The sequence below is a fragment of the Oncorhynchus masou genome, chromosome 23 (assembly GCF_036934945.1).
Source record: "Oncorhynchus masou masou isolate Uvic2021 chromosome 23, UVic_Omas_1.1, whole genome shotgun sequence".
NCBI lineage: Eukaryota > Metazoa > Chordata > Actinopteri > Salmoniformes > Salmonidae > Oncorhynchus > Oncorhynchus masou.
In genome coordinates, this window is record NC_088234.1 from 2,222,764 (window position 1) to 2,242,763 (window position 20,000).

The 20,000-nt window shown below is 43.5% G+C and overlaps 1 protein-coding gene across 3 annotated transcripts in view; it reads left to right on the forward strand.

The window, feature by feature from the left end:
• plod3 (procollagen-lysine, 2-oxoglutarate 5-dioxygenase 3) overlaps positions 1–20,000 on the forward strand; it is a 94,758-nt gene that overhangs the window by 68,594 nt on the left and 6,164 nt on the right. For all 3 annotated transcript variants that reach the window (XM_064930952.1, XM_064930951.1, XM_064930953.1), the window contains 3 exons: positions 2,130–2,306; positions 2,433–2,579; positions 4,068–4,193. In XM_064930952.1, the coding sequence (XP_064787024.1) occupies positions 2,130–2,306; positions 2,433–2,579; positions 4,068–4,193 (450 nt within the window). The remainder of the gene's footprint in view (positions 1–2,129; positions 2,307–2,432; positions 2,580–4,067; positions 4,194–20,000) is intronic.

The following is a 20,000-nucleotide window of genomic DNA, read 5'->3' on the forward strand; positions in this document are numbered from 1 at the left end:
CATCACACACCATCACACACACACACACCATCACACACACACACACCATCACACACACACACCATCACACACACACACCATCACACACACACACACCATCACACACACACACACACCATCACACACACACACACACCATCACACTCACACACACACACCATCACACACACACACACACACCATCACACACACACTACACACATCACTCACAACATCACACCACACACATCACACACACATCACACACAACACACACACAACACACACACACACACACACACAACATCACACACACACACACACACACACAACATCACACACCACACACACACACACAACATCACACACCACACACACACACACAACATCACACACCACACACACACACAACATCACACACAACATCACACACAAACACATCACACACACACACACACACACACATCACACACACACACACACACACATCACACACACATCACACCACACACATATCACATCACACACATCACATCACTCACAACATCACACACACCACACACACACACATCACACACAACATCACACACACACACACACACACACATCACACACACACATCACACACACACACACACACACATCACACACACACACACACACACACATCACACACACACATCACACACACACACACACACACACACACACACACACACATCACACACACACACACGCACACACACACACACACACACATCACATCACATCACACACATCACACCACACACATCACACCACACACCATCACACCACACACCATCACACACACACACACACACCATCACACACACACACACCAATCACACACACACACACACCATCACACACACACACACCATCACACACACACACACCATCACACACACACACACCATCACACACACACAATCACACACACACACCATCACACACACATCACACACACATCACACACACACAACATCACACACACACAACATCACACACACACATCACACACACATCACATCACACACACACATCACACCACACACCATCACATCACATCACACCACACACCATCACACCACACACCATCACACCACACACCATCACACCACACACCATCACACCACACACCATCACACCACACACCATCACACCACACACCATCACACCAACACACCATCACACCAACACACACACACCATCACACACACACCATCACACACACACACACCATCACACACACACACACCATCGCACACACACACACCATCGCACACACACACACCATCGCACACACACACACCATCACACACACACACACACACACCATCACACACACACACACACCATCACACACACACACACACCATCACACACACACACACACCATCACACTCACACACACCATCACACACACCATCACACTCACACACACACACACACACACCATCACAATCACCATCACACACACCATCACACTCACACACACCATCACACACACACACCATCACACTCACCATAATACACACCATCACACTCACACACACCATCACACACCATCACACTCACACACACCATCACACACACACACACCATCACACACACACACACACATCACACACACACACACACCATCACACACACACACACCATCACACACACACACACCATCACACACACACACACCATCACACCATCGCACACACACACCATCACACTCACACACACCATCACACTCACACACACCATCACACTCACACACACCATCACACTCACACTCACCATCACACTCACCATCACACACACCATCACACACACACCATCACACACACACCATCACACACACACCACACACCATCACACACACCATCACACTCACCATCACACTCACCAACACACTCACACACTCACCATCACACTCACACACTCACCATCACACTCACCATCACACTCACACACTCACCATCACACTCACACACACACACCATCACACTCACCATCACACTCACACACACACCATCACACTCACACACACACCATGGTAATATATGTTATATATGTGTTTTAGGACCGGAAGGAGAAGTATAACCATGGTAATATATGTTATATATGTGTTGTAGGACTGGAAGGAGAAGTATATCCATGAAAACTACTCTAAGATCTTTGAAGACAACCAGACCATCGTGGAGCAGCCGTGTCCTGATGTGTACTGGTTCCCATCGTTTACAGACAGGATGTGTGATGATCTGGTGGAAACCATGGAAGACTTTGGAGGATGGAGTGGAGGAAGACACACGGTACGGAGGAGGAGGAGGAGGAGGAGGAGGAGGAGGAGGAGGAGGACCTATGCGAGGTAGAGAGAGTGTGCATCTGTGACTACTATGTCAGCTTTGGTCAACTGTTTTCTTCTGTGTGTTTTCCAGGATGAGCGTCTTGCAGGGGGCTATGAGAACGTCCCTACTGTAGATATTCATATGAACCAGATTGGCTTTGAGAAGGAGTGGCTCAAGTTCCTAAAAGAATACATCAGCCCTGTTACTGAGAAACTCTACCCAGGCTACTTCCCCAAGGTACACGCAATCACAGACACATGTTAAATACTTTATCTGAATCCACAAATCACACAACAGTAAAGAGGACTTGTTTTTCCTTTAAAAAAGGAAGTCTTGCGATGGCCTGAGACATATCGTCAGTAATGACTCGTACCTTGATCTCCTGTGGCTCCTCGTACTTCGCCCTCTTCCTTTCGTTGGCCTCCTCAATGTGCTACTTTCCCAGGTTGACTTTCAGCTCCCAGTCTTCAGCTGTTGTGAGAAGACGTGTGGAGGTTCTGGTAGGTGGTATTGCCTGTCCCCTGGCTCTGACGATTGCCCGCTTTGATTTGCTGTTTCCACAATGGCTTTAGTCACCTGGTCGTGGCACCAGCGGTAGCGACTCACCTGGGGCTCAAGGGTCTCTTCAGGCACAGAGGGCATGATGGTGAATCGACCTTGCCCCAGCAGAACAGGTTGGATGGGCTTGGTAGAACATTGTAGACTGCCTGGATCAAAAAATGTATGCGCTGAGGCTTTCCAAAGCTCGGTCCATATGACCTTACATTCCACTGCTTGCTCCCTCCCATCTTGTCGAGGCTCCTTGTTGCCTCATTCCGACCATCCTGCCGGCTTTCTCCTCCTCGACTGCTGCTGGCACTTCCTCCTGTACCAGCTTCCGTCGGTCTTTCCCTTGGACCTTGTCGTAGCGTGGCGTTGTAATGCCCACCAACACGCTGTGCCGTAACCGTGACTCAGCCTGCTCCACTTGCTTCCTGTCCTCCCCTCTTTCCCGGCCTAGGAGACTTTCTGGTCCCTTGACTCCCAGTATTGTCGCACGTCCCTTGTACGGCTTACCATGAATTCATCATTCAGGCAGCTGATGGGTATCTTCAGTTTGTTCTTCTGACAGAACAGGGCGATGCTGCTTTGAGGTATTCCCAGCCATTTTCTGAGGTAGCTGTTGTCTCTGGACTGTAGAGATCAAGGCCTCGTAGACAAGGAGGATCCAGAGAATCAGTGGGAGTGTTGGTGTCATCCAGACCTTGAACTTGCCTTGTCCACTGCAGCCGACCACCAGCTCTTGGTTGATTGTCTTGATGAATGCTGTATCCCTCGGCTGTTGTCAAACACTCTACAGCGATTTCTCTGCGACGGATGGGATCTGTGTGTCTCGAATGGCGAAGTAGAACTTGTCCACAGTCTTGCCCATCTTCAGCTTTAGCCTTCGCTGGCTTGAAACTCATCCGTGCCCAGGTGACAAGCTTCTCCAGCCCCTTCAAAATCCACCTACTCCCTGGGACGGATGTTGTCACAGTCAGGTTGTCCATGAAGGCTCTGATAGGAGGTTGTCGCACACCAGACTTGGTCAGCGGGCCTCTGCATTCCACCGCAGCTGACTTCATCAGTATGTTCACGACAAGGGCGAACAGGTTACCAACATTTTGAAATATCACCAATACATTTAACCAGCTTCCTCCGAGACTGTCATGTATGTACAGGTTCTTGTATGAATTACACCCCCAGGCCCAGGCGGTGATGAACTTTGTAGTCCGGTATCGTCCAGATGAACAGCCGTCTCTGCGTCCGCATCACGACTCCTCCACCTTCACCATCAACGTAGCACTCAACAGCAAGGGAATGGATTACCAGGTACACACCAAGCCTGGACTGGGAATTGTTGTAGTTTGGGGTTTATTTGAAAATACCACATTTTCAAATACTCAAGTAATCTAATAGTTTACATTTAAAGGCAACTCGTTTCTATTGATATCGAATACAGGTCTCAGAGAAAAAAATTATATTTGGAAGTATTTTGAAGGTATGCAAGTTATTTCAAAACAAATATATTTATTTGATGGCTGCCAAATATTTGATGAGAAACAGTTGAATTAGTCTAGATATACACTGAGTAAACAACCCATTAAGAACAGTTTTACATGTCTCGTCACTTCATTATTACCATAGCAACATAGTTGATAAATAGGACTTTGGAAATTTCTTCATGGCATAATTATGTAGTTATTAAGATGCAATTACCAAAGTATTATGTAACAGCATATACTAATAGAAGTGGATTACTCAGGAACAGGTTAAAGTGGATTACTCAGGAACAGGTTAATGTGGATTACTCAGGAACATGTTAAAGCGGATTACTCAGGAACAGGTTAAAGTGGATTACTCAGGAACAGGTTAAAGTGGATTACTCAGGAACAGGTTAAAGTGGATTACTCGGGAACAGGTTAAAGTGGATTACTCGGGAACAGGTTAAAGTGGATTACTCAGGAACAGGTTAAAGTGGATTACTCAGGAACAGGTTAAAGTGGATTACTCAGGAACAGGTTAAAGGGGATTACTCAGGAACAGGTTAAAGGGGATTACTCAGGAACAGGTTAAAGGGGATTACTCAGGAACAGGTTAAAGTGGATTACTCAGGAACAGGTTAAAGTGGATTACTCAGGAACAGGTTAAAGTGGATTACTCAGGAACAGGTTAAAGTGGATTACTCAGGAACAGGTTAAAGGGGATTACTCAGGAACAGGTTCATGTTAAAGCGGATTACTCAGGAACAGGTTAAAGGGGATTACTCAGGAACAGGTTAAAGTGGATTACTCAGGAACAGGTTAAAGGGGATTACTCAGGAACAGGTTAATGTTAAAGTGGATTACTCAGGAACAGGTTAATGTTAAAGTGGATTACTCAGGAACAGGTTAATGTTAAAGTGGATTACTCGGGAACAGGTTAATGTTAAAGTGGATTACTCAGGAACAGGTTAAAGTGGATTACTCGGGAACAGGTTAAAGTGGATTACTCGGGAACAGGTTAATGTTAAAGTGGATTCCTCAGGAACAGGTTAATGTTAAAGTGGATTACTCAGGAACAGGTTAATGTTAAAGTGGATTACTCGGGAACAGGTTAATGTTAAAGTGGATTACTCAGGAACAGGTTAAAGTGGATTACTCAGGAACAGGTTAAAGTGGATTACTCAGGAACAGGTTAAAGTGGATTACTCAGGAACAGGTTAAAGTGGATTACTCAGGAACAGGTTAAAGTGGATTACTCAGGAACAGGTTAAAGTGGATTACTCAGGAACAGGTTAATGTTAAAGTGGATTACTCAGGAACAGGTTAATGTTAAAGTATATTACTCAGGAACAGGTTAATGTTAAAGTGGATTACTCAGGAACAGGTTAAGGTTAAAGTGGATTACTCAGGAACAGGTTAATGTTAAAGTATATTACTCAGGAACAGGTTAATGTTAGTGGATTACTCAGGAACAGGTTAATGTTAGTGGATTACTCAGGAACAGGTTAATGTTAGTGGATTACTCAGGAACAGGTTCATGTTAAAGTGGATTACTCAGGAACAGGTTCATGTTAAAGCGGATTACTCAGGAACAGGTTAAAGTGGATTACTCAGGAACAGGTTAAAGTGGATTACTCAGGAACAGGTTAAAGTGGATTACTCAGGAACAGGTTAAAGTGGATTACTCAGGAACAGGTTAAAGGGGATTACTCAGGAACAGGTTAAAGTGGATTACTCAGGAACAGGTTAAAGTGGATTACTCAGGAACAGGTTAAAGGGGATTACTCAGGAACAGGTTAAAGGGGATTACTCAGGAACAGGTTAAAGTGGATTACTCAGGAACAGGTTAAAGTGGATTACTCAGGAACAGGTTAATGTTAAAGTGGATTACTCAGGAACAGGTTAAAGTGGATTACTCAGGAACAGGTTAAAGGGGATTCCTCAGGAACAGGTTAAAGTGGATTACTCAGGAACAGGTTAAAGTGGATTACTCAGGAACAGGTTAAAGTGGATTACTCAGGAACAGGTTAAAGGGGATTCCTCAGGAACAGGTTAATGTTAAAGTGGATTACTCAGGAACAGGTTAATGTTAAAGTGGATTACTCGGGAACAGGTTAATGTGGATTACTCAGGAACAGGTTAATGTCAAAGTGGATTGCTCAGGAACAGGTTAATGTTAAAGTGGATTGCTCAGGAACAGGTTAATGTTAAAGTGGATTACTCAGGAACAGGTTAATGTTAAAGTGGATTACTCAGGAACAGGTTAATGTGGATTACTCAGGAACAGGTTAAGGTTAAAGCGGATTACTCAGGAACAGGTTAATGTTAAAGTGGATTACTCGGGAACAGGTTAATGTGGATTACTCAGGAACAGGTTAATGTTAAAGCGGATTACTCAGGAACAGGTTAATGTTAAAGTGGATTACTCAGGAACAGGTTCAAGTGGATTACTCAGGAACAGGTTAATGTTAAAGTGGATTACTCAGGAACAGGTTAATGTTAAAGTGGATTACTCGGGAACAGGTTAATGTTAAAGTGGATTACTCAGGAACAGGTTAAAGTTAAAGCGGATTACTCAGGAACAGGTTAATGTTAAAGTATATTACTCGGGAACAGGTTAATGTTAAAGTGGATTACTCAGGAACAGGTTCATGTTAAAGCAGATTACTCAGGAACAGGTTAAAGTGGATTACTCAGGAACAGGTTAAAGTGGATTACTCAGGAACAGGTTAAAGTGGATTACTCAGGAACAGGTTAAAGGGGATTACTCAGGAACAGGTTAAAGTGGATTACTCAGGAACAGGTTAAAGTGGATTACTCAGGAACAGGTTAAAGGGGATTACTCAGGAACAGGTTAAAGTGGATTACTCAGGAACAGGTTAAAGGGGATTACTCAGGAACAGGTTAATGTTAAAGTGGATTACTCAGGAACAGGTTAATGTTAAAGTGGATTACTCAGGAACAGGTTAATGTTAAAGTGGATTACTCGGAACAGGTTAATGTTAAAGTGGATTACTCAGGAACAGGTTAATGTTAAAGTGGATTACTCAGGAACAGGTTAAAGTGGATTACTCAGGAACAGGTTAATGTTAAAGTGGATTACTCAGGAACAGGTTAATGTTAAAGTGGATTACTCAGGAACAGGTTAAAGCGTTAGTGATTACTCAGGAACAGGTTAATGTTAGCGGATTACTCAGGAACAGGTTAATGTTAAAGTGGATTACTCAGGAACAGGTTAATGTTAAAGTGGATTACTCAGGAACAGGTTAATGTTAAAGTGGATTACTCAGGAACAGGTTCATGTTAAAGCGGATTACTCAGGAACAGGTTAAAGTGGATTACTCAGGAACAGGTTAAAGTGGATTACTCAGGAACAGGTTAAAGTGGATTACTCAGGAACATGTTAAAGGGGATTACTCAGGAACAGGTTAAAGTGGATTACTCAGGAACAGGTTAAAGTGGATTACTCAGGAACAGGTTAAAGGGGATTACTCAGGAACAGGTTAAAGTGGATTACTCAGGAACAGGTTAAAGGGGATTCCTCAGGAACAGGTTAATGTTAAAGTGGATTACTCAGGAACAGGTTAATGTTAAAGTGGATTACTCAGGAACAGGTTAATGTTAAAGTGGATTACTCGGGAACAGGTTAATGTTAAAGTGGATTACTCAGGAACAGGTTAATGTTAAAGTGGATTACTCAGGAACAGGTTAAAGTGGATTACTCAGGAACAGGTTAATGTTAAAGTGGTTTACTCAGGAACAGGTTAATGTTAGTGGATTACTCAGGAACAGGTTAAAGCGGATTACTCAGGAACAGGTTAAAGCGGATTACTCAGTAACAGGTTAAGGTTAAAGCGGATTACTCAGGAACAGGTTTAGGTTAAAGTGGATTACTCAGGAACAGGTTAAAGCGGATTACTCAGGAACAGGTTAAGGTTAAAGCGGATTACTCAGGAACAGGTTAAGGTTAAAGCGGATTACTCAGGAACAGGTTAATGTTAAAGCGGATTACTCAGGAACAGGTTACAGTGGATTACTCGGGAACAGGTTAATGTTAAAGCGGATTACTCAGGAACAGGTTAATGTTAGTGGATTACTCAGGAACAGGTTAATGTTAGTGGATTACTCAGGAACAGGTTAATGTTAAAGTGTATTACTCAGGAACAGGTTAATGTTAAAGTGGATTACTCAGGAACAGGTTAATGTTAGTGGATTACTCAGGAACAGGTTAATGTTAGTGGATTACTCAGGAACAGGTTAATGTTAAAGTGGATTACTCAGGAACAGGTTAATGTTAGTGGATTACTCAGGAACAGGTTAATGTTAAAGTGGATTACTCAGGAACAGGTTAATGTTAGTGGATTACTCAGGAACAGGTTCATGTTAAAGTGGATTACTCAGGAACAGGTTGTTGTTAAAGTGGATTACTCAGGAACAGGTTAATGTTAAAGTGGATTACTCAGTAACAGGTTAAAGCGGATTACTCAGGAACAGGTTAATGTTAAAGCGGATTACTCGGGAACAGGTTAATGTTAAAGCGGATTACTCAGGAACAGGTTAAGGTTAAAGTGGATTACTTAGGAACAGGTTAAAGTGGATTACTCAGGAACAGGTTAAAGCGGATTACTCAGGAACAGGTTAATGTTAAAGCGGATTACTCAGGAACAGGTTAATGTTAAAGCGGATTACTCAGGAACAGGTTAATGTTAAAGCGGATTACTCGGGAACAGGTTAAAGTGGATTACTCAGGAACAGGTTAAAGTGGATTACTCAGGAACAGGTTAAAGCGGATTACTCAGGAACAGGTTAAAGTGGATTACTCAGGAACAGGTTAATGTTAAAGTGGATTACTCAGGAACAGGTTAAAGTGGATTACTCAGGAACTGGTTAATGTTAAAGTGGATTACCCAGGAACTGGTTAATGTTAAAGTGGATTACCCAGGAACAGGTTAATTTTAAAGCGGATTACTCAGGAACAGGTTAAAGTGGATTACTCAGGAACAGGTTAATGTTAAAGCGGATTACTCAGGAACAGGTTAATGTTAAAGCGGATTACTCGGGAACAGGTTAAAGTGGATTACTCAGGAACAGGTTAAAGTGGATTACTCAGGAACAGGTTAAAGCGGATTACTCAGGAACAGGTTAAAGTGGATTACTCAGGAACAGGTTAATGTTAAAGTGGATTACTCAGGAACAGGTTAAAGTGGATTACTCAGGAACTGGTTAATGTTAAAGTGGATTACCCAGGAACTGGTTAATGTTAAAGTGGATTACCCAGGAACAGGTTAATGTTAAAGCGGATTACTCAGGAACAGGTTAAAGTGGATTACTCGGGAACAGGTTAATGTTAAAGCGGATTACTCGAACAGGTTAAGGTTAAAGCGGATTACTCGAACAGGTTAATGTTAAAGTGGATTACTCAGGAACAGGTTAATGTTAGTGGATTACTCAGGAACAGGTTAATGCTAAAGCGGATTACTCAGGAACAGGTTAATGTTAAAGCGGATTACTCGAACAGGTTAAGGTTAAAGCGGATTACTCGAACAGGTTCATGTTAAAGTGGATTACTCAGGAACAGGTTAATGTTAGTGGATTACTCAGGAACAGGTTAATGTTAAAGTGGATTACTCAGGAACAGGTTAATGTTAGTGGATTACTCAGGAATGGGTTAATGTTAAAGTGGATTACTCAGTAACAGGTTAAAGTGGATTACTCAGGAACAGGTTAATGTTAAAGCGGATTACTCAGGAACAGGTTAATGTTAAAGCGGATTACTCAGGAACAGGTTAATGTTAAAGTGGATTACTTAGGAACAGGTTAAAGTGGATTACTCAGGAACAGGTTAATGTTAAAGCGGATTACTCGGGAACAGGTTAATGTTAAAGTGGATTACTCAGGAACAGGTTAATGTTAAAGTGGATTACTTAGGAACAGGTTAAAGTGGATTACTCAGGAACAGGTTAAAGCGGATTACTCAGGAACAGGTTAAAGCGGATTACTCAGGAACAGGTTAATGTTAAAGCGGATTACTCAGGAACAGGTTAATGTTAAAGCGGATTACTCAGGAACAGGTTAATGTTAAAGCGGATTACTCAGGAACAGGTTAAGGTTAAAGTGGATTACTTAGGAACAGGTTAAAGTGGATTACTCAGGAACAGGTTAAAGCGGATTACTCAGGAACAGGTTAAAACGGATTACTCAGGAACAGGTTAATGTTAGTGGATTACTCAGGAACAGGTTAATGTTAAAGTGGATTACTCAGGAACAGGTTAATGTTAAAGTGGATTACTCAGGAACAGGTTAAGGTTAAAGTGGATTACTCGGGAACAGGTTAAGGTTAAAGTGGATTACTCAGGAACAGGTTAAGGTTAAAGTGGATTACTCAGGAACAGGTTAAGGTTAAAGTGGATTACTCAGGAACAGGTTAATGTTAAAGTGGATTACTCAGGAACAGGTTAAAGGGGATTACTCAGGAACAGGTTAATGTTAAAGTGGATTACTCAGGAACAGGTTAAAGCGGATTACTCAGGAACAGGTTAATGTTAGTGGATTACTCGGGAACAGGTTAACGCGGATTACTCAGGAACAGGTTAATGTTAGTGGATTACTCGGGAACAGGTTAATGTTAGTGGATTACTCAGGAACAGGTTAACCTGTCTGGGAACGGGGTTCCACTAGTTCTGCTAGCGGAACCCCTCGCCAACAGCCAGTGAAATTGCAGGGCGTCAAATTCAAACAAGAATCTCATAAATCAAATTTGTCAAACATACAAGTATTAAGCACCATTTTAAAGATGAAATTCTCATTAATCCAGCCACAGTGTCTGATTTCAAAAAGGCTTTACAGCGAAAGCTCCACAAAGATTATGTTAGGTCACCACCAAGTCACAGAAAAACACACCCATTTTTCCAACCAAAGAGAGGAGTCACAAAAAGCACAAATAGAGATAAAATGAATCACTAACCTTTGATGATCTTCATCAGATGACACTCATAGGACTTCATGTTACACAATACATGTATGTTTTGTTCGATAAATTGCATATTAATATCCAAAAATCTAATTTTACATTGGCATGTTATGTTCAGTAGTTCTAGAACATGCGGCGATTTTGCAGAGAGCCACATCAATTTACAGAAATACTCATAATAAACATTGATAATAGATACAACTATTATACATGGAACTTTAGATAAACTTCTCCTTAATGCAACCGCTGTGTCAGATTTTAAATAAACTTTACGGAAAAAGCATACCATGTAATAATCTGAGTACGGAGCGCAGAGCCCAAACCAGCCAAAGAAATATCCGCCATGTTGTGGAGTCAACATTAGTCAGAAATAGCATTATAAATATTCACTTACCTTTGATGATCTTCATCAGAATGCACTCCCAGGAATCCCAGTTCCACAATAAATGTTTGTTTTGTTCGATAAAGTTCATCATTTATACCTCTTTTTGTTAGGGTGTTTGGTAAACAAATCCAAACGCGTGTGCAAGTCCAGCGGAAAGGTCGGACGAAAATTCCAAAAAGTTACATTACTGGTCGTAGAAACATATCAAATGAAGTATAGAATCAATCTTTAGGACATTTTTAACATAAATCTTCAATAATGTCCCAACCGGAAAATTCCTTTCTGTAGAAAAGCAATGGAATGCGTTGTCACTCTCACATGACCACGCGTCACAAGCCCGTGGCTCTCTGCCAGACACCTGACTAATTCCCCTCTCATTCAGCCCCTCCTTCACAGTAGAAGACTGAAACAACTTTCAAAAGACTGTTGACATCTAGTGGAAGCCTTGGGAAGTGCAAGATGACCAATATCCGACTATATCTTCAATTGGGGCTGAGTTGAAAAACAACCAGCATCAGATTTCCCACTTCCTGGTTGGATTCTTTCTCAGGTTTTTGCCTGCCATATGTGTTCTGTTATACTCACAGACATCATTCAAACAGTTTTAGAAACTTCAGAGTGTTTTCTATCCAATACTACTTATAATATGCATATATTAGTATCTGGGACTGAGTAGCAGGCAGTTTACTCTGGGCATGCTTTTCATCCACAGGTGAAAATGCTGCCCCCTATCCCAATGAAGTTAATGTTAGTGTATTTCTCGGGAACAGTAGCAACACATGGCTATTAAGTATCTAATGAAACAAAGTACCCCAAAACTGCCTTCTTGAATTAATAACAGCCAGGGTACTTGGAACATCCTGTTAGTTTGCATTCTGAGTGATCTATCCCTTTAAAGATGGTCTTACCCTCAGATGGACAAAGTTGTTTTTACTAAGCATCCAACTTGCTGTGTGCAAATGGCTTTGAATTACTCTGCAGTATTTTCCGGTATCATAAAATGAATGGCACGTTTTAAAGATATCATAGGTTAATTGGTTTGACTTGACACTTGGGGCAACAGACATTCACGAGAATGGACATTTACAGAAGGTTTAGAAAGTCATATTTGATCTACACAATACATTTCTATCAGATAGATTGGAATAGTATAGGAAAATGTGTTTGTTATTCATTCTATCTTTAACATGCAGGTCGAGATACTGCCCTGTCATTAGTAGAAGACATCCAATCCATGTAGATACTGCCCTGTCATTAGTAGAAGACATCCAGTCCATGTAGATACAGCCCTGTCATTAGTAGCAGACAGCCAGTCCATGTAGATACAGCCCTGTCATTAGTAGCAGACAGCCAGTCCATGTAGATACAGCCCTGTCATTAGTAGCAGACAGCCAGTCCATGTAGATACAGCCCTGTCATTAGTAGTAGACAGCCAATCCAACATGTAGATACAGCCCTGTCATTAGTAGCAGACAGCCAGTCCATGTAGATACAGCCCTGTCATTAGTAGTAGACAGCCAATCCAACATGTAGATACAGCCCTGTCATTAGTAGAAGACATCCAATCCATGTAGATACAGCCCTGTCATTAGTAGTAGACAGCCCTGTCATTAGTAGCAGACAGCCAGTCCATGTAGATACAGCCCTGTCATTAGTAGCAGACAGCCAGTCCATGTAGATACAGCCCTGTCATTAGTAGTAGACAGCCAGTCCATGTAGATACAGCCCTGTCATTAGTAGTAGACAGCCAGTCCATGTAGATACAGCCCTGTCATTAGTAGTAGACAGCCAGTCCATGTAGATACAGCCCTGTCATTAGTAGTAGACAGCCAGTCCATGTAGATACAGCCCTGTCATTAGTAGTAGACAGCCAATCCATGTAGATACAGCCCTGTCATTAGTAGTAGACAGCCAATCCAACATGTAGATACAGCCCTGTCATTAGTAGTAGACAGCCAATCCATGTAGATACAGCCCTGTCATTAGTAGTAGACAGCCAGTCCATGTAGATACAGCCCTGTCATTAGTAGTAGACAGCCAATCCATGTAGATACAGCCCTGTCATTAGTAGTAGACAGCCAATCCATGTAGATACAGCCCTGTCATTAGTAGTAGACAGCCAATCCAACATGTAGATACAGCCCTGTCATTAGTAGTAGACAGCCAATCCAACATGTAGATACAGCCCTGTCATTAGTAGTAGACAGCCAATCCATGTAGATACAGCCCTGTCATTAGTAGTAGACAGCCAGTCCATGTAGATACAGCCCTGTCATTAGTAGTAGACAGCCAATCCATGTAGATACAGCCCTGTCATTAGTAGTAGACAGCCAATCCATGTAGATACAGCCCTGTCATTAGTAGTAGACAGCCAATCCATGTAGATACAGCCCTGTCATTAGTAGTAGACAGCCCCAAAACTAGACAGCCAGTCCATGTAGATACAGCCCTGTCATTAGTAGTAGACAGCCAATCCATGTAGATACAGCCCTGTCATTAGTAGTAGACAGCCAATCCAACATGTAGATACAGCCCTGTCATTAGTAGTAGACAGCCAATCCATGTAGATACAGCCCTGTCATTAGTAGTAGACAGCCAGTCCATGTAGATACAGCCCTGTCATTAGTAGTAGACAGCCAGTCCATGTAGATACAGCCCTGTCATTAGTAGTAGACATCCAGTCCATGTAGATACAGCCCTGTCATTAGTAGTAGACAGCCAGTCCATGTAGATACTGCCCTGTCATTAGTAGTAGACAGCCAGTCCATGTAGATACAGCCCTGTCATTAGTAGTAGACAGCCAGTCCATGTAGATACAGCCCTGTCATTAGTAGTAGACAGCCAGTCCATGTAGATACTGCCCTGTCATTAGTAGTAGACAGCCAGTCCATGTAGATACAGCCCTGTCATTAGTAGTAGACAGCCAGTCCATGTAGATACTGCCCTGTCATTAGTAGAAGACATCCAATCCATGTAGATACAGCCCTGTCATTAGTAGTAGACAGCCAGTCCATGTAGATACAGCCCTGTCATTAGTAGTAGACATCCAGTCCATGTAGATACAGCCCTGTCATTAGTAGTAGACAGCCAGTCCATGTAGATACTGCCCTGTCATTAGTAGAAGACATCCAATCCATGTAGATACAGCCCTGTCATTAGTAGTAGACAGCCAATCCATGTAGATACAGCCCTGTCATTAGTAGTAGACAGCCAGTCCATGTAGATACAGCCCTGTCATTAGTAGCAGACAGCCAGTCCATGTAGATACAGCCCTGTCATTAGTAGCAGACAGCCAGTCCATGTAGATACAGCCCTGTCATTAGTGGCAGACAGCCAGTCCATGTAGATACAGCCCTGTCATTAGTAGTAGACAGCCAGTCCATGTAGATACAGCCCTGTCATTAGTAGCAGACAGCCAGTCCATGTAGATACAGCCCTGTCATTAGTAGCAGACAGCCAATCCAACATGTAGATACAGCCCTGTCATTAGTAGTAGACAGCCAATCCATGTAGATACAGCCCTGTCATTAGTAGTAGACAGCCAGTCCATGTAGATACAGCCCTGTCATTAGTAGTAGACAGCCAGTCCATGTAGATACAGCCCTGTCATTAGTAGCAGACAGCCAGTCCATGTAGATACAGCCCTGTCATTAGTAGTAGACAGCCAGTCCATGTAGATACAGCCCTGTCATTAGTAGCAGACAGCCAGTCCATGTAGATACAGCCCTGTCATTAGTAGTAGACAGCCAGTCCATGTAGATACAGCCCTGTCATTAGTAGTAGACAGCCAATCCAACATGTAGATACAGCCCTGTCATTAGTAGCAGACAGCCAATCCATGTAGATACAGCCCTGTCATTAGTAGCAGACAGCCAGTCCATGTAGATACAGCCCTGTCATTAGTAGTAGACAGCCAGTCCATGTAGATACAGCCCTGTCATTAGTAGTAGACAGCCAGTCCATGTAGATACAGCCCTGTCATTAGTAGTAGACAGCCAATCCAACATGTAGATACAGCCCTGTCATTAGTAGTAGACAGCCAGTCCATGTAGATACAGCCCTGTCATTAGTAGCAGACAGCCAGTCCATGTAGATACAGCCCTGTCATTAGTAGTGGACAGCCAATCCATGTAGATACAGCCCTGTCATTAGTAGTAGACAGCCAGTCCATGTAGATACAGCCCTGTCATTAGTAGCAGACAGCCAGTCCATGTAGATACAGCCCTGTCATTAGTAGTAGACAGCCAGTCCATGTAGATACAGCCCTGTCATTAGTAGCAGACAGCCAGTCCATGTAGATACAGCCCTGTCATTAGTAGTAGACAGCCAGTCCATGTAGATACAGCCCTGTCATTAGTAGTAGACAGCCAATCCAACATGTAGATACAGCCCTGTCATTAGTAGCAGACAGCCAATCCATGTAGATACAGCCCTGTCATTAGTAGCAGACAGCCAGTCCATGTAGATACAGCCCTGTCATTAGTAGTAGACAGCCAGTCCATGTAGATACAGCCCTGTCATTAGTAGTAGACAGCCAATCCAACATGTAGATACAGCCCTGTCATTAGTAGCAGACAGCCAATCCATGTAGATACAGCCCTGTCATTAGTAGCAGACAGCCAGTCCATGTAGATACAGCCCTGTCATTAGTAGTGGACAGCCAATCCATGTAGATACAGCCCTGTCATTAGTAGTAGACAGCCAATCCAACATGTAGATACAGCCCTGTCATTAGTAGCAGACAGCCAATCCATGTAGATACAGCCCTGTCATTAGTAGCAGACAGCCAGTCCATGTAGATACAGCCCTGTCATTAGTAGTAGACAGCCAGTCCATGTAGATACAGCCCTGTCATTAGTAGTAGACAGCCAGTCCATGTAGATACAGCCCTGTCATTAGTAGTAGACAGCCAGTCCATGTAGATACAGCCCTGTCATTAGTAGCAGACAGCCAGTCCATGTAGATACAGCCCTGTCATTAGTAGTAGACAGCTAATCCATGTAGATACAGCCCTGTCATTAGTAGTAGACAGCCAATCCATGTAGATACAGCCCTGTCATTAGTAGTAGACAGCCAATCCAACATGTAGATACAGCCCTGTCATTAGTAGTAGACAGCCAGTCCATGTAGATACAGCCCTGTCATTAGTAGTAGACAGCCAGTCCATGTAGATACAGCCCTGTCATTAGTAGTAGACAGCCAGTCCATGTAGATACAGCCCTGTCATTAGTAGTAGACAGCCAATCCATGTAGATACAGCCCTGTCATTAGTAGTAGACAGCTAGTCCATGTAGATACAGCCCTGTCATTAGTAGTAGACAGCCAATCCATGTAGATACAGCCCTGTCATTAGTAGTAGACAGCCAGTCCATGTAGATACAGCCCTGTCATTAGTAGTAGACAGCCAGTCCATGTAGATACAGCCCTGTCATTAGTAGTAGACAGCCAGTCCATGTAGATACAGCCCTGTCATTAGTAGTAGACAGCCAATCCATGTAGATACAGCCCTGTCATTAGTAGTAGACAGCCAGTCCATGTAGATACAGCCCTGTCATTAGTAGTAGACAGCCAGTCCATGTAGATACAGCCCTGTCATTAGTAGTAGACAGCCAATCCATGTAGATACAGCCCTGTCATTAGTAGTAGACAGCCAGTCCATGTAGATACAGCCCTGTCATTAGTAGTAGACAGCCAATCCAACATGTAGATACAGCCCTGTCATTAGTAGTAGACAGCCAATCCATGTAGATACAGCCCTGTCATTAGTAGTAGACAGCCAATCCATGTAGATACAGCCCTGTCATTAGTAGCAGACAGCCAGTCCATGTAGATACAGCCCTGTCATTAGTAGTAGACAGCCAATCCATGTAGATACAGCCCTGTCATTAGTAGTAGACAGCCAATCCATGTAGATACAGCCCTGTCATTAGTAGTAGACAGCCAGTCCATGTAGATACAGCCCTGTCATTAGTAGTAGACAGCCAGTCCATGTAGATACAGCCCTGTCATTAGTAGCAGACAGCCAGTCCATGTAGATACAGCCCTGTCATTAGTAGTAGACAGCCAGTCCATGTAGATACAGCCCTGTCATTAGTAGTAGACAGCCAGTCCATGTAGATACAGCCCTGTCATTAGTAGTAGACAGCCAATCCATGTAGATACAGCCCTGTCATTAGTAGTAGACAGCCAGTCCATGTAGATACAGCCCTGTCATTAGTAGCAGACAGCCAGTCCATGTAGATACAGCCCTGTCATTAGTAGCAGACAGCCAGTCCATGTAGATACAGCCCTGTCATTAGTAGCAGACAGCCAGTCCATGTAGATACAGCCCTGTCATTAGTAGTGGACAGCCAGTCCATGTAGATACAGCCCTGTCATTAGTAGTAGACAGCCAGTCCATGTAGATACAGCCCTGTCATTAGTAGCAGACAGCCAGTCCATGTAGATACAGCCCTGTCATTAGTAGTAGACAGCCAATCCATGTAGATACAGCCCTGTCATTAGTAGCAGACAGCCAGTCCATGTAGATACAGCCCTGTCATTAGTAGTAGACAGCCAGTCCATGTAGATACAGCCCTGTCATTAGTAGCAGACAGCCAGTCCATGTAGATACAGCCCTGTCATTAGTAGTAGACAGCCAATCCATGTAGATACAGCCCTGTCATTAGTAGTAGACAGCCAATCCATGTAGATACAGCCCTGTCATTAGTAGTAGGCAGCCAGTCCATGTAGATACAGCCCTGTCATTAGTAGCAGACAGCCAGTCCATGTAGATACAGCCCTGTCATTAGTAGTAGACAGCCAATCCATGTAGATACAGCCCTGTCATTAGTAGCAGACAGCCAGTCCATGTAGATACAGCCCTGTCATTAGTAGTAGACAGCCAATCCATGTAGATACAGCCCTGTCATTAGTAGTAGACAGCCAGTCCATGTAGATACAGCCCTGTCATTAGTAGTAGACAGCCAATCCATGTAGATACAGCCCTGTCATTAGTAGTAGACAGCCAGTCCATGTAGATACAGCCCTGTCATTAGTAGTAGGCAGCCAGTCCATGTAGATACAGCCCTGTCATTAGTAGCAGACAGCCAGTCCATGTAGATACAGCCCTGTCATTAGTAGTAGACAGCCAGTCCATGTAGATACAGCCCTGTCATTAGTAGTAGACAGCCAGTCCATGTAGATACAGCCCTGTCATTAGTAGCAGACAGCCAGTCCATGTAGATACAGCCCTGTCATTAGTAGTAGACAGCCAATCCATGTAGATACAGCCCTGTCATTAGTAGTAGACAGCCAGTCCATGTAGATACAGCCCTGTCATTAGTAGCAGACAGCCAGTCCATGTAGATACAGCCCTGTCATTAGTAGCAGACAGCCAGTCCATGTAGATACAGCCCTGTCATTAGTAGCAGACAGCCAGTCCATGTAGATACAGCCCTGTCATTAGTAGCAGACAGCCAGTCCATGTAGATACAGCCCTGTCATTAGTAGTAGACAGCCAGTCCATGTAGATACAGCCCTGTCATTAGTAGCAGACAGCCAGTCCATGTAGATACAGCCCTGTCATTAGTAGCAGACAGCCAGTCCATGTAGATACAGCCCTGTCATTAGTAGCAGACAGCCAGTCCATGTAGATACAGCCCTGTCATTAGTAGTAGACAGCCAGTCCATGTAGATACAGCCCTGTCATTAGTAGCAGACAGCCAGTCCATGTAGATACAGCCCTGTCATTAGTAGCAGACAGCCAGTCCATGTAGATACAGCCCTGTCATTAGTAGTAGACAGCCAGTCCATGTAGATACAGCCCTGTCATTAGTAGTAGACAGCCAGTCCATGTAGATACAGCCCTGTCATTAGTAGTAGACAGCCAGTCCATGTAGATACAGCCCTGTCATTAGTAGCAGACAGCCAGTCCATGTAGATACAGCCCTGTCATTAGTAGTAGACAGCCAGTCCAACATGTAGATACAGCCCTGTCATTAGTAGCAGACAGCCAGTCCATGTAGATACAGCCCTGTCATTAGTAGCAGACAGCCAGTCCATGTAGATACAGCCCTGTCATTAGTAGCAGACAGCCAGTCCATGTAGATACAGCCCTGTCATTAGTAGTAGACAGCCAATCCATGTAGATACAGCCCTGTCATTAGTAGTAGACAGCCAATCCATGTAGATACAGCCCTGTCATTAGTAGTAGACAGCCAGTCCATGTAGATACAGCACTGTCATTAGTAGTAGACAGCCAGTCCATGTAGATACAGCCCTGTCATTAGTAGCAGACAGCCAGTCCATGTAGATACAGC